Source organism: Rattus norvegicus, chromosome 15, assembly GCF_021556685.1.
Source record: "Rattus norvegicus strain SHRSP/BbbUtx chromosome 15, alternate assembly SHRSP_T2T, whole genome shotgun sequence".
NCBI lineage: Eukaryota > Metazoa > Chordata > Mammalia > Rodentia > Muridae > Rattus > Rattus norvegicus.
In genome coordinates this window covers 87,580,856-87,593,848 of record NC_141548.1, presented here as the reverse complement: position 1 = coordinate 87,593,848, position 12,993 = coordinate 87,580,856, and the positions used below count along the sequence as shown (strand labels likewise).

Below are 12,993 nucleotides of genomic sequence, written 5' to 3'. Positions count from 1 at the left end.
AATTGCTGTATCAACATTTCAGCCTTCTTCTAAAATTCTTATTGTTTTAGTTCATTAGAGTAACTACCTGCTATGTGGTAGATTTTGTGATAGGCACAAAAATGAATAAGACACGGTCCCTATCATCAAGGAGCTTATAATCTGGAAAGGAGGGTGGTGGCAGAAACAGAAGAAACAATTAGAGCGATAGGCAAACTGATGTGCCGAATACAGATTTGAACAACATGCTATGGGAGCCCAGGAAGGAATGATTGTGTCTGTCCATAATAATCTCAAAGGTCTGTTACCCATAGGGTCAAGCCCTGAATGACAAAATAGAGTTCTATACTATGTGCTGGGGCTAAGAGAGTGAAAGGCATTTCCAGAAGAGTTCTAGATCAGGGTAGAGATAGGAGATCACAATTTTTTCAAGTAACCCTAGCTACTAGGATAAAAGGAATGGCAGCATAAGAAGGGATAGTGAACTTAAAAAGCCCTTGAGACAAAGACTTAAAGTAAACAATTCTGTTTTGCTTAATCATGAAAAAAGTTATGGAAAAAATGTGAAGAACTTAAAAATATAAAGGTAAGGTAAAGAAACTGAAAGACTGTTTGACCTTTGTTAGACTCCATCACGCTGCTTCATCTTGTTTGCAGAGCATTTCAAATCTGTTACGCATATCCATAGTCAAATGCAAGAATAAATGTGTATTTGAAACTCATGTACATGATTTGTCATTTTATATTTTAGATTATACCTATGTCCTTCCATGAGTTTGAATTGAATGGGGAGAAAAGCAGGAGAGCTCCTGGTATTAGGTATTTTGAAAAGTCTGGGAAAGCAGCCTGAGAAGCTTTTGTGAAGGGAATGGGAAAAAGACAGAGGTTCTTGCTTTTGTTTTTTAATTTGTTTTTTTTAAAAGATATTTATATATAGCAAAAAAAATGAAATTGTGGTAGGATTTTTTATAAGTTGGTGAGTGTTGAGAGTTAGGATAAATCAGTGAAAATGTGTTCTTTCTTAAAAGAAGCATTGAGCAGTGTTTTGAAGTATGGCAGGTGGCATGGTTTGTCAGAGAGGAGAAGTGGCATGGATTGAACCTGACTTATGTTTATGCTCACTTCATGTGAGCAGCAAACCAGGTACTGTTGAGAGATGAAATGGACAAGGCTGCTTTACTTTGTTCTCTTAAGTGTTCTAGTTATAGAAATAACCGTTTGTGTTCAACTCTTGAGAGAGAACAGTGTTTAAAAGTGTTACTTTTTTTTCTTTCTTTTTTCTTTTCGTTTGTTTTCTTTCTTCTTTTTTTTTCTTTTTTTCCTTTCTTTTTTCCTTTTTTTTTTTTATCTATTTATTTATTTTTATTTTATTTTTTTTTTTGGGTAAATTCCTAAATACATCTTAACCTAAAGTTTCAGGAAGAGTCTTTGGTGGATGACTCATTACTTCAAGATGATGACGAAGAAGAAGAGGACAATGAATCTCGTTCTTGGAGAAGATGATTTGACTGATCATTGATCTGCATATGCTAGAACTCTACCTGTGTTTCATTAGTATTATCTAATGTACTTTTACATATTTGTAAAAACAATTTTTGGTAAAATATGATGACGATGGATTTCACAAATAGATAAAAGAGAAGAAAACTACCTTCTGATCTTGTATTTTGAAGATTGATGTTTGCATTTTATTTCAGTAAACAATTGCTAAAGACATCACAATAGGACATATGCAATGTTTTATTACATACTTCTATTGAACATTACAGAATTCTTTGGGTTATTTGTAAATTAATGAATAGATTTCAATACTTATGACCCAATACTTGTTATAACATAGAGGATTTTGTTTTACTCCAAATAAGGAATGAATTTGCATTTAAAATCTTAATGAATGTTTTAAAAAATGAATAGATGACATAGTACGCTAACTAAAGTCCCCAAGTTATGTATTCATAATACTGCATAGTAGTGTGCTTAGGCTTTACTATGTATTAGCCGTTTGTTGGATTTGTGTATGTATTTTATCACATGGGTGTTAATGATAATGGTGTATGACTGCTTTACATATGAGTCCTTATGCATCTGGATGCTAAAAATAAAGTGGAATGGTCTCTTAAAAGAAAAAAGAAAAGAAAAAAAAGCAATGACAAAAAAAAATTCATGACAACGTTCCTTGATTTAAAAAAGAAAAAAGAAAAAGAAAAAAAAAAAGAAAAAAAAAGAAAAAAGAGAAAATGAAACAGACCATTCCAGATGGTGATCTGCCTTCCCCTAACTATCAAAAGGAGCTATAATCTCTAAATAATAATGGTTTCTGGTACCTTTACAATGATGTGAAATCCAATGTTTAAAATTTATACCACTTCAGTTTGGTTTGATCATATAAATTTTCAACAGATGTCTTAAAATTTAAAAGCAGGCTGATTAGTTTGGAACCAGACTTCAAGTAGCGCTAACATTTGGTGAATAAGACAACTTCATATTACATTTTGGATGTATGAAAGAAAACTTGACCATTTGAAGATGTATGAATAAAGAAATGTACTATAGATACTACTTTAGGAAAACACTGTTTGGTAAGTGTTCCAGTCTGATATTTTAAGTGTGCATTTATTATACTTATATAAAAATCTTTCACATTTGCAACAATACTGTGATTTTTTTTTTTTAAAGTGGATTTTTCTAGCACATGAGTATAATTACTGAAAGTTAGCTAAAACTGTTTTGTAGAATGAGGGTAGGAGATTACTAGGTTACTGTATCTTTTCAAATCTTTATATTCAAGTATTTCTGCTTCTCAAGATTATAGATTTATTTATTTTTTTCCTTTTAAACCACATTTAACAAACCTACTTTCTTCCATTTGGGGACCAACACAGCCAAAAACTAATGTCAGCAGCCCCAGTCTTCAGCATCATGTAACAGACCTTCCCCTTACGCTTGGGTTACAGTCGTGTGCTTTTATGCCAGTGCTATTTCATAGGAATGTTTGCTTTGCAGTTAGTACACATTTACATTGAAAATTTCAAGCTCAGATTCCACTCGCTAAAATACTGACTCTAAGTTTACTTAGACTGTGGTATGTTTTTGTGTAGTTTCTTGTATGTTTACTGTGTGCTATTCTGATTCATTAGGTAAGTTTGTTTTCTTTTCTTTTTAGTAGTCGTGAAAGATGCCAAATTGGCAGAGGCTCACGCTTCTTCTCTTTACACCAAACAGGTATTATAAAGAAAGTAAACCTTTCCAAGGCCAGTTAAATCGCCATTCTATTTTTGGCTTTATGGTTTGATGATAGTTTCAAAATTTATTGTAAATTTCCCTAGAAATATAACTGAAATTACCAGTTCTGTTCAGTTAAGCTCATAAATAGCTTATCAATTTCCCTAGCCTGATATTGTTTAATTACTTAAGATTTTAAATATTTTAAGTTGGTGCTTTGAATGAATCAGAAGACCAAATATGACTCTTTGGTCCTCTAGTATGAGAATTACATATTCCCAGTAGTCACTTAGATTCACAGTTGTACTTTTATAAGCACTAATCTGCATTCAATTATAAATGTATTGCTATGGAGTTTTAATTCATGAGTGTATTTCTAAGTACTAGTACTCTATGTACGCAAATATTTTCATTTCAAACCTAAGACACCTTTTAAAAGTAGATGGTAGTTCTTGTTTTTCTTATAAGAAAGCAGGCTGTTAGAAATGGAGTTGTTTATCTAAAGTCATAGTAAGTGGAAGAACTGTGTTCTTAATATAAGCATTGTGATTTCAGTACCAACTTCACAGAAACAGGAACTCTGCTGCTGTGTCCTTCCTAATTATTGATCAACCATGAGATTGTGATAACCATGATAGTCTTTACCTCAAAATACTGCACATAATTAGTAGACTTCTTGGTCTTTAGGCAGTTCATGTTTACCCTTTTAAAAAGCACTTTGTTCATATCTCTGTTATAATACTTAATGTTGTAACATAATTTATCTGGTTTATATGTCTGTCTTCCCCCACTAGACTACAAGCTCCTCTTGGAAGGGGACCATGTCTTATTCATCTTTTTATCTCTAGTGCTTATAGTAAAATCTGGCTCATGTGAGCACTTAGATGTTTGTTGGATGAAATAATGAATGAATGGATATTTAAATTTATAGTAATGAGGTTGACAATTACCTCCCTTGTTAATTCTTATCAATTTTCTAAAAACCTAATAGTCTCCTCAGTCACTGGGGCCATTTTATTAAATGATAGTGTTTTGTGTCTCATCACAGGGGTTACAAGTAGCAAATGGAGGTAGATACCTAGAATCAATTCTGACATTCCCCAGTTCAGGCCTCTAGATTGTGTAATATTAAGTAAGCGCTGTAGTCATTTCCATTAGAGTACTAGGTTAGAAATGCTGAGAACACCAATCTAGACCACGTCATTAAATTTATCCATAGGTGATGTAGCTTAGAGAACTGAACAATGATTAATATTCAGCTCTTGTTCTCATCTCTGCGTCTGACTCTGTAGTTGTAGACAACTCTCTTGCCTTATCCAGAGTTTGTTCCTTATTCATAAAATAAAAAGAGCTGGACTCAGTAAGTCTCTAAAGTCTCTCATAGCTCGTGTCCCTGGTGATACATTAGTATTTGATTCTAAAACAGTCTTATATCTAAGCCACTTACTCCTATCTGATGTTTTTCTCATCAGCGGTACCAACTTAGATTTGATTACAATAGTTCAGACACTGCCTCTTGCTAAGTCTGTCTCCAAATGCTTGCATTTGCCACTGAGCCTGTAACATGCAAGGGAGCGTCTGCATTTACAAGTTCTTCCTGTCCCCATTTACAGCTTTCCTCTTTGCTTTCAGACTTGGTTTTATAAACGTTTTTACCTATTTCCTTTTTTTCAACAAGTCCAGATTTATATCTTTTCCCATCTCCATTCTTCCACAGTATGCCACCTAAAAGTAGAAAGCTTTCTAATTCTACAGCTGTTCCGATCAGTGCTGCTGTATTGTACACACATGGTTATATGGTTGCACAGGTAGAGTTGGGAGTGGGAGAAAGGCTAAAGGTGATGTAGGCAGCTACAGGGGAATTATGTATTTCTGCTTAAAAGATTGATTAGGATTACCTCAAGGGATGGTTGTCACATTGCATACTTCTTTAATCTCTAAACACTGTTTTAAATGGTATTGGATAATTGTAACTTTTTTTTTAAACAAATAAGTAATTGCTTCCCAGACATTTAATGAAAACTTGTTGCAGGAAATTAAAGAGTATTCCATAGGTTCTGTTTCATTGTAATATGGTCAAATGTTAACAAACCATTAGTTACTATGAAGAGAAGACTTCACTGTTTTAGCTGGTTACTTGTAGCAAGTATGGCTAAGTCTCATTGAAGGAGAGTATCTTGTTACCAGAACTGTTTCCTGGGGAGTGGGGAGAGGGAGGGGCTGTATTCCATTTCACTTGCAATACTAACCATTGGGTATAATGACACAACAAAGAAATCAAATGTTTGCCTATTTGGTTCATTGAAATCTTAGTGACTTTATCACAGTATTATGCAGACTTTATCAAAATAAATCTCCCCACACACTGACTATAGGTTAATTATAGAAAAGTAGCTTTAGCGTAAGTCCCACACCCCCTAGTACATCACTTAAGCCTTCAAAACAGGATTGTTCTGAAAGAAGTTCTGGGATACCAAAACTATGGTTTTTTCTTCCAGGACTGGTTTTTTTTTCCCTCCCTCTAAAATTCAGTAACTAAAACTGGACATTTACTAACATAGATTTTAAACCACCAGTGTACTGCCCTGTATAAAATCCTGATAAGGCCAAAAGAAGACATACTTCTCCTAGATAGTAGAAACTCACTTCTGTCTGCCCCTTGAACTAAAAACCAACTTGCTTTCTCAGAAGAATGGATGCAGTCCTGTAGAAAACTGGTATTATTTTTTGTCTCTTATCATCCATACACTTAGGTGGAATGTAACCTTCTATATAGCCGCCCAGTGAGTTCTCTTAGGAAAGGGAAAAATTGCTGGACACGATTGCCACAGTCAGCTACTTCTAATGGAAGCACACATGCTTAGTAAAAAATACCGAACATGATGGTGACTTTTATGTAGTCTTAGTTTTTGTGCTTGTTACTTAATAAAGGATTTTCTTTACTTTTATATTAACTTTATATTTGATCCTTTCTAAATTTCCCCTCTATTTCTTTATTTCATCCACTCATCTGACCCATCTAAAGTTAGTCCTCCTTTGTATGCCAGGCGCTGTCTCATTATGTGTTCCTTTTAAAATTTTTGTTGTTGCACTTGGTGCTTGGTGTAGAATTTTATGTCATCTGGGATGATTAAAAAACCGAATGATCTTTGTTTGGAGCTTAAGGAAATAAGGTATCCCGGTAATGATCTTGAAATTCATTGGGGCACTTTAAGAAATTTGGTTTTGGTTTATAGTGACTTGAGGCTTGTACCTAATTTTTAAAAATGTCTGTGCCTACTCCCGGTTGTATGTAAAATTAGCAGCTGACCAGTTAGTAGTTTTCTCACCTCCAAATTGTAGTAACTGCTGTTTTGCAGTGCTGTGATCTTGACACCTAATGTTTTCAGAAGGCATGATGCAGACAGGTTTTGTTGAAATCACGTTAGCACAAAGGTAATCCTTGATAAAATCGGTCTGTAACTTTCATTTTGATTCTTTTCACGTAGACTTTTGAAAATGTTTTATTAAGTTAGACATAGTTCATTCAATACTGTGATTTGAATTTTGGGGTATTTTTTATTTAAAAAAAATTTTTTTTAATAAGTGTTTTCTTTTTTCACCAGAGAGAGAACATCACTGCCTGAATTTAGCTTTGTGACTACACGAGCAAGCCCTGTTTTGTCCTGTCTGGAGACGACTGTTAATAATATCATCCTGTCATTTGGTTTGCTCTCTATCAACCTGACTAGATGTTTACATGTACTGTGATGACCATTTTATCTTTACAGTCTGTACAAGGACATCTGAGTCCAGACGTGTATCAAATGTGTGAGGTTATGACCTTAGTTAGAAGTGCTTTCTTCCCTTTGTAGCAATTTAATTTGTAAAACACCTTAAGAAGGAACAAGGCCTTTTAGTTTCCTTATGAGATGTATTATGTCTCGGGCAAATTGAGAAAAATGTTTGGGAAATCTATGAAGCCATGAGAGCATTAATTGAACAGTTTAGAATGAAGAAAATGAATTAAAAAGTTAAACATAAGTTTGGCTTTAATTTTTTTTTTTTTTTTAGAATATATTTATTGAATTAGGATAACCACTAAGAGGAAGTACTTTTTCCATACTGTCCTTAGTTTGTCTGTTTCTTGTGAGTATTGATCTGATGGACTTGCCAGGGCCGTTACTCCAGTGCAGTTTCTGCTGTCCTTCTTAACTCCTCAAAAACAAGGAAAATAATTTTATTTCTTTTCAAATAATAAATGATAACCCATGGGTTCGAAAATTGAAAATCATCTATTAAATTTGTCTAATTTATACAGTTTTCATCACTTGTAATCAAGACATCAAAGACAATCCTCTAAGCAAGGGGAAATAGTGTTACATGTTTTTTTTTTGTTTTTTTAATGTGTTTGTTTTTAAAGAATAATTTTCAACTGCTTTATAACTGTGTGTACTAATTATAAGCATTATAGCCTAAACTTTAAAAAGTATAAAATTTAAAATTTTCATTCTAAATATTAACAGAATTCTTTTTCTAGCATACCCAGACAGTTCTCACTGTTACCTTGAGTATTCCTTCATAGATTATCAGGGGTATTGGAGAAGTCGGATGGGACAGCAGCTCTTACTAGGAAAAGTACAAATTATATTGATTCTAATTTTTTTCTTTAAGTTCTACTCAGTCACATTTTTTTCTACAAAGTTGATCCCTGCAAACACTTTTTTCCTCTTGAGTATGCATTGTGATTGTCCTCACAAGTAATACAAAGTAACAGACTCATCAGTCATTTATAAATGATTTGTTTTGATCCACACTGATTATACATGCATGGTTAAAGGAAAAGCATGTATTTTAGATAATTATCATTTAAATAATAATTTGGATAGCCAACAGGGCATTTTTTTTCCACCACATGCCCACTTTTTTTTGTGGTTCTTTTTTGCAAATTGTCAGATAGCCATTAAGTATTCATAAATGTTTAATTAGACTAGTTGATATTTTTTCATTTTTAAAAAAAGACTTCACAGTAGTAGTGTTGTAGCTGCTTAATTTAGAGCATTGTCTAAAGAGACCACACTGCCAGGGACTCTTTGATTGACAGGTGAGTGCTGCACACTGTCACCTTCACTGGTTTGGCCATTGCTTTTTTTCATCTGCTGTTGACTTAACAGTAAAGCAAAGGTACGGAATGTGCCCTTGGGATCAGAGGTCATGTTGATTTCTCCTTAAGATCATTGCTTTTTTTTTTAATTGTTGGTAAATTCAGTTGGTCAGTTACATTTAAGTTTTTATACATTGGTTAATTAGAGATTCTCTTTTAATTTTTTTTCTTGAATAGACTTGTCATGGAGCTACGTGTACATAACTGTACAAAATCATTTTTTGTGTAACTGAATGGAGCAGTTTACCTCTGCATGATTGCATTATGGAAGCCTTTTCTATATCTTTCTATTTTTCAATATACGTAGATTTTACAATATTGGTCGCTCTAGTCATGCTAATTTGTTGTTTTTTTAATAGAATTTATAAATATTTATGCTCAAAATACAGATCAACTAAATATTTTTGGTCTTGTTTACAAGATAATACTTTAAAGTGATACAGGCCCCTCAAGTGTCTTAGGAAACAGTCCTTGGTGCTATAAAATCTCTCCGTGTCATCGGATCTGTGGTTTAGTCTTTGCTAGGCTTTAATCTGTTATTGCTTACATCTTAGCTAGCAGCAGAATTATAAGGACTGTTGAGTTGGGGTAAGAGCGCAGCCCCATTAGAGAACACCTAATAATTTAAGAAAATGATGCAGAATGACTGTATCCTTATTTGTGCCCAGCTTCTCCCAAAAGAAAATAGTTTATTTTGATAAGAGGGAGGCTATTAATTTGAGTAGCGTCTAAAAATGTTATACTCAAGCATGTTTTTTCCCTCATATTTGAAATGGAAAACTTTTCTAGTCCTAAAATAATAATGAGATTTAACTCTGCTTTAGACTCCCATCTGTCCTTTCCTCAACCCAAGGCAGAGTATTTCATAGTACAGATATTTACAAAATATTTGGTGAGTTATAAAGAAATGAGTTATGACATTGTACTACTTTTCCATTGATGTGTATTTGTTCTGCCCCAAGATTTTATCCCAGCACCTCAGTGGATGTTCGTAAGGTACACTGAAGCATCAGCAGAGCGTTCTCTCACATGCTTACTTCTGACTCTCAGAATCCAAAACCTGTTTTGAGTGTGACAATACTTCAGAACATACTGTCTGGCACAAGATTTCCTTTAATAAGTGATTTATTTTAACTCAGTTTTTATGGACTGTTGTTGAATCTGAAAACACCAAAGGAGTCTTTTCTTGTCTGAAGACTGGGTTCTTCCAGTGGTTAGCACCTGTGCCCGTAATTATCCCATTTCATGAATGCGTGTTGGCATGGGGGAATTCCCTGCTCTTTGAGTGGAGCGAAAGTAACTGGTTAAGCTGTAGCAGCTTCCTTGTTTATTTTTAAAAGTGATGATAAAACTTGAACTGAAAAAGGTAAAACTTGAACTAGAAAACTACTCTTGTATGCACAGAATGTTTATAGTGACTGTGTTTATGTGGGTTGTCAACACTTCTATTATTTATAGTTGAATTATGTTGTTTATTAAATATCCATGTTTATTATTTTTATATTTTGAATTTTTAAAATAAAATAGTCTTAATAAAAACAGTTGTTAATGTTTTAAAATTATGGTATATCTCATAACAGTTATATTCATATGCATAAGGTTTATATTCACCATGCACACACAGTGGAGACTTCTGACACCATTAAGGAAGAGGTGGCCAAATGGCTCCTCTTTCACGCTCTACCCTCTGTTTTCATTTGAAGTTCTTTAAGGGCAGCCATGGTTCCAGTGTATTATCAGCCCAGTGTCTTTTCCCACACATGTGCAAACCTTAGATACCATTTTTTCCTTTGTTCCTCCTGCTTCTGTACTGCTAAATTTTCTCTGTTTTCCATTTGGTGGCCAAAAAGTTCTTCCTCTGTTGAGTGATAAGTATAGAAATACTGCAGTGACTAAGAATGACTTCTGTGGAGTCCGAAGATGAAACTATGCATAACCTTGTGTTCAGCAACCAGATGGTGGGACAGACCCTTCCCACACCTTGTCTGATGTAGCCTTTCCTCACACTCAGCATGCTGCTTTCAGAGTTAATTTTATTACAAGGATTACATAGTGTTTCATTATTAACTATGCATCTGTCACCTATAAAACGTTCAGTGGTCACCTGTTTACTTGTGACAAATTCTGGGGATTAAAAGTATATCTTTATCTCAAAGGGCATAAACTTGATGATCTATATAGAGGTTAGTTTTTATATAGTAAATTATCTTAATAAAAATGGTGCTTAGTAAAATTATTAAAATGTATAACTATATACATGTAAACACACTTATACATGCACACAAATATATATGTAGTCCTGTGATTTTAGATTATGTTGTCAGTATCCACTTACCCGATGGTAAATGAAGTATTTACTCAAAACTATTTCTTTACAAGAATGGACTTTTTTCTCTTTATTTTTCAAAATTACATGTTATTTTGTGTATTGTAGAGAAGCTAGTTTAAAATTTGGATTATTTAACTTATACTTTTTTGGGGGAGGCTGGTTTAACAATTTAATCCCTCAACTATTAATTAGGATGAAGTAATTTTTATTTGGGGTTCTTAGTGCAGGCAGACCACCCTTCAGATTATTTCTTTGTGACATATTCTCAGCTACTTAAATATTCCAGTTTCTGAACCTAGAGATATATTTTACATTTGATCTTTTACAAAGTATTGGCATGTACATTTTTTGCTTGGTTTTATTATTATTAATCATTTTATTTGTTTACATTTCAAATGTTACTTTCCTTTCCAGTCCCTCCTCCACAAGACCCCTCCCCCTCCTTTTTTGGAGTCAAAATAGAGTTTGTTTGCATTTCACTGGGACTCATCAGATTCAGTTGTTCATTTTACAATAGTCACCACATTTCTTTCTGTACCTTAGATCTGATGCAGTGACACTGTTAGTGATATTTTCCACAACATATAGTTGCCAAGATTTTTCTTTCTTGGAATTGCAGTTCCTAATTTTGTGACATTATTCAACAATTTACATAAAGATGGTAAATGCTCATTTTTATTCAAATACGTGATAAATCCAGGTTGGAATTTCTATTTCTAAACCATTATTATTTTCAAGAATACACAGAGATCTGCCAAATAAAATTTGTTACTAAATTTCTAAATATTTTAAATCTTCCAACCTGCTTTTCTTCAGAAAAAGGTTGTATTTTTACTGAAGTCCATGTCGATATACACAGAGCATGAAATAATCAGTGAGAGAAGGAAGTTAGCCTGGTTTTCTGTCCTCAAAAGAAAAGGCTGTTTTGTTTTGGTGTCTCTAGAAACCCAGGGCCTTGAGCATGTTAGACAAGTGCTTCACTACTGAGCTTTATCTTCAACCCCAGGAAAAGTAATTTAAAATATCTTTGTAATGTATTTTATTTGGAAGAAGTTTTCTTGAGCAATCATGACTATTTCCTTCGGTATCTATGTGATGGTAATGATTTTAATTTAACAGAAATGGGAGAACTTGGATGTAATATAGTACGACTGTGGTTTGAGTAATTGAGGGTTTACATTGTTGTAGAGTTTTACATTCTCTTACTGATTCCTGGTATGCTTAAGACGTGCATTACTGGAGAGTAATACATCATCTATTCAGTACTCTGAAGGTAGTAATTGTTAACCGTTTGAGTAGGATGACGGCATAGTTGTCTATACCCCAGGCTGATCTCGAACTCATTAGGACTTGCTGTGTTAGCAGTGAGAGACAAGATCCTGGACCTCAAGCTTGGTGCCTGTTCCTGTGCCTGCGCCTGCTGTAAAAGAGCGCTTGCAATTGAGCCGCACCTCAGTCTTTCTTGATTGCGGGTTTGGAATGTGGGGTTCATGAAGAAGTTGCTTAGTGAGATACAATACAAGTCACAGTTTTAAAAGTAAATTTATAGAACTCCTTGATGCTTTTGAAATCATTTAGTAAAAATATTTTTATTCCTAAGATCTCATTTAAAGGAGTGTCAAACAGAAAAATTTGGAAATTATACACTAAATTGCTATAATAGAATGGAAGGGCTGTCGGAATTTCAGTAAAAAAGATGCTTGAAAAATTATGTGAAGACTCACCGTACTAATTGTCATAAACGTCTCATGTCACTTGTAATGGAGCAAAACCTGCGAGATGAGGTATATAGACTATTGTGAAAGCTCTGTTTTAGATTGGAAGCTGCCCGGAAATAGGTAGTACATTTTGTTTTCTCAACTTGTAAGCGTTGTAAAATTTCATGAAAAGGAACGTTTGAGAAGCACATCTGTCTAGGATCCTCTGTTTTCTTCCTGGGACACATTCAAGCAGTCTGAGTGGGTTCTGAAGTACCATTTGGTTTTGCATTGTTTTTATTTTAGGACTAGTCTCACTGTTGCCCAGGCTGGGCAAGAACTCCTGGACTGAAGTCATCACCTACCTCAGCCTCTTAAGTAGCTGGGACCACAGCTGTATACTTTGTCACCTACCACTTTTTACCTTCTCTGCTACAAGAGTACTTGAATATATAATTTATATTGTTACATTAATGCTGTCAGACCTGATGCTAAGGGTCAGTGTCCCAGAATCTTGCTTGTTGTGCTGAATTAATATGGGTTGGTTAGCTGGCTAGCTGGCTGGCTGGCTGGTGGCTGACTGACTGTTCTTGAACTTGTGATCACCTCAGTGGTCAACCTCA

General features: G+C 34.2%; 1 protein-coding gene across 12 annotated transcripts in view; it reads left to right on the top strand.

The window, feature by feature from the left end:
• Nucleotides 1-9,883, top strand: part of Rbm26 (RNA binding motif protein 26) — a 79,544-nt gene extending 69,661 nt beyond the window's left edge. For 4 of the 12 annotated variants that reach the window (XM_087585882.1, XM_087585877.1, XM_087585880.1 and 1 more), the window contains 3 exons: nucleotides 1,393-2,558; nucleotides 3,143-3,201; nucleotides 6,807-9,883. In XM_087585882.1, the coding sequence (XP_087442008.1) occupies nucleotides 1,393-1,482 (90 nt within the window). In that variant the 3' untranslated portion in view covers nucleotides 1,483-2,558; nucleotides 3,143-3,201; nucleotides 6,807-9,883. Of the gene's footprint in view, nucleotides 1-1,392; nucleotides 2,559-3,142; nucleotides 3,202-6,806 lie in introns of those variants that run through there. The other 8 variants (XM_087585885.1, XM_087585881.1, XM_087585884.1 and 5 more) reach the window with 4 other exon arrangements.
• Nucleotides 9,884-12,993: the final 3,110 nt, after the last annotated feature.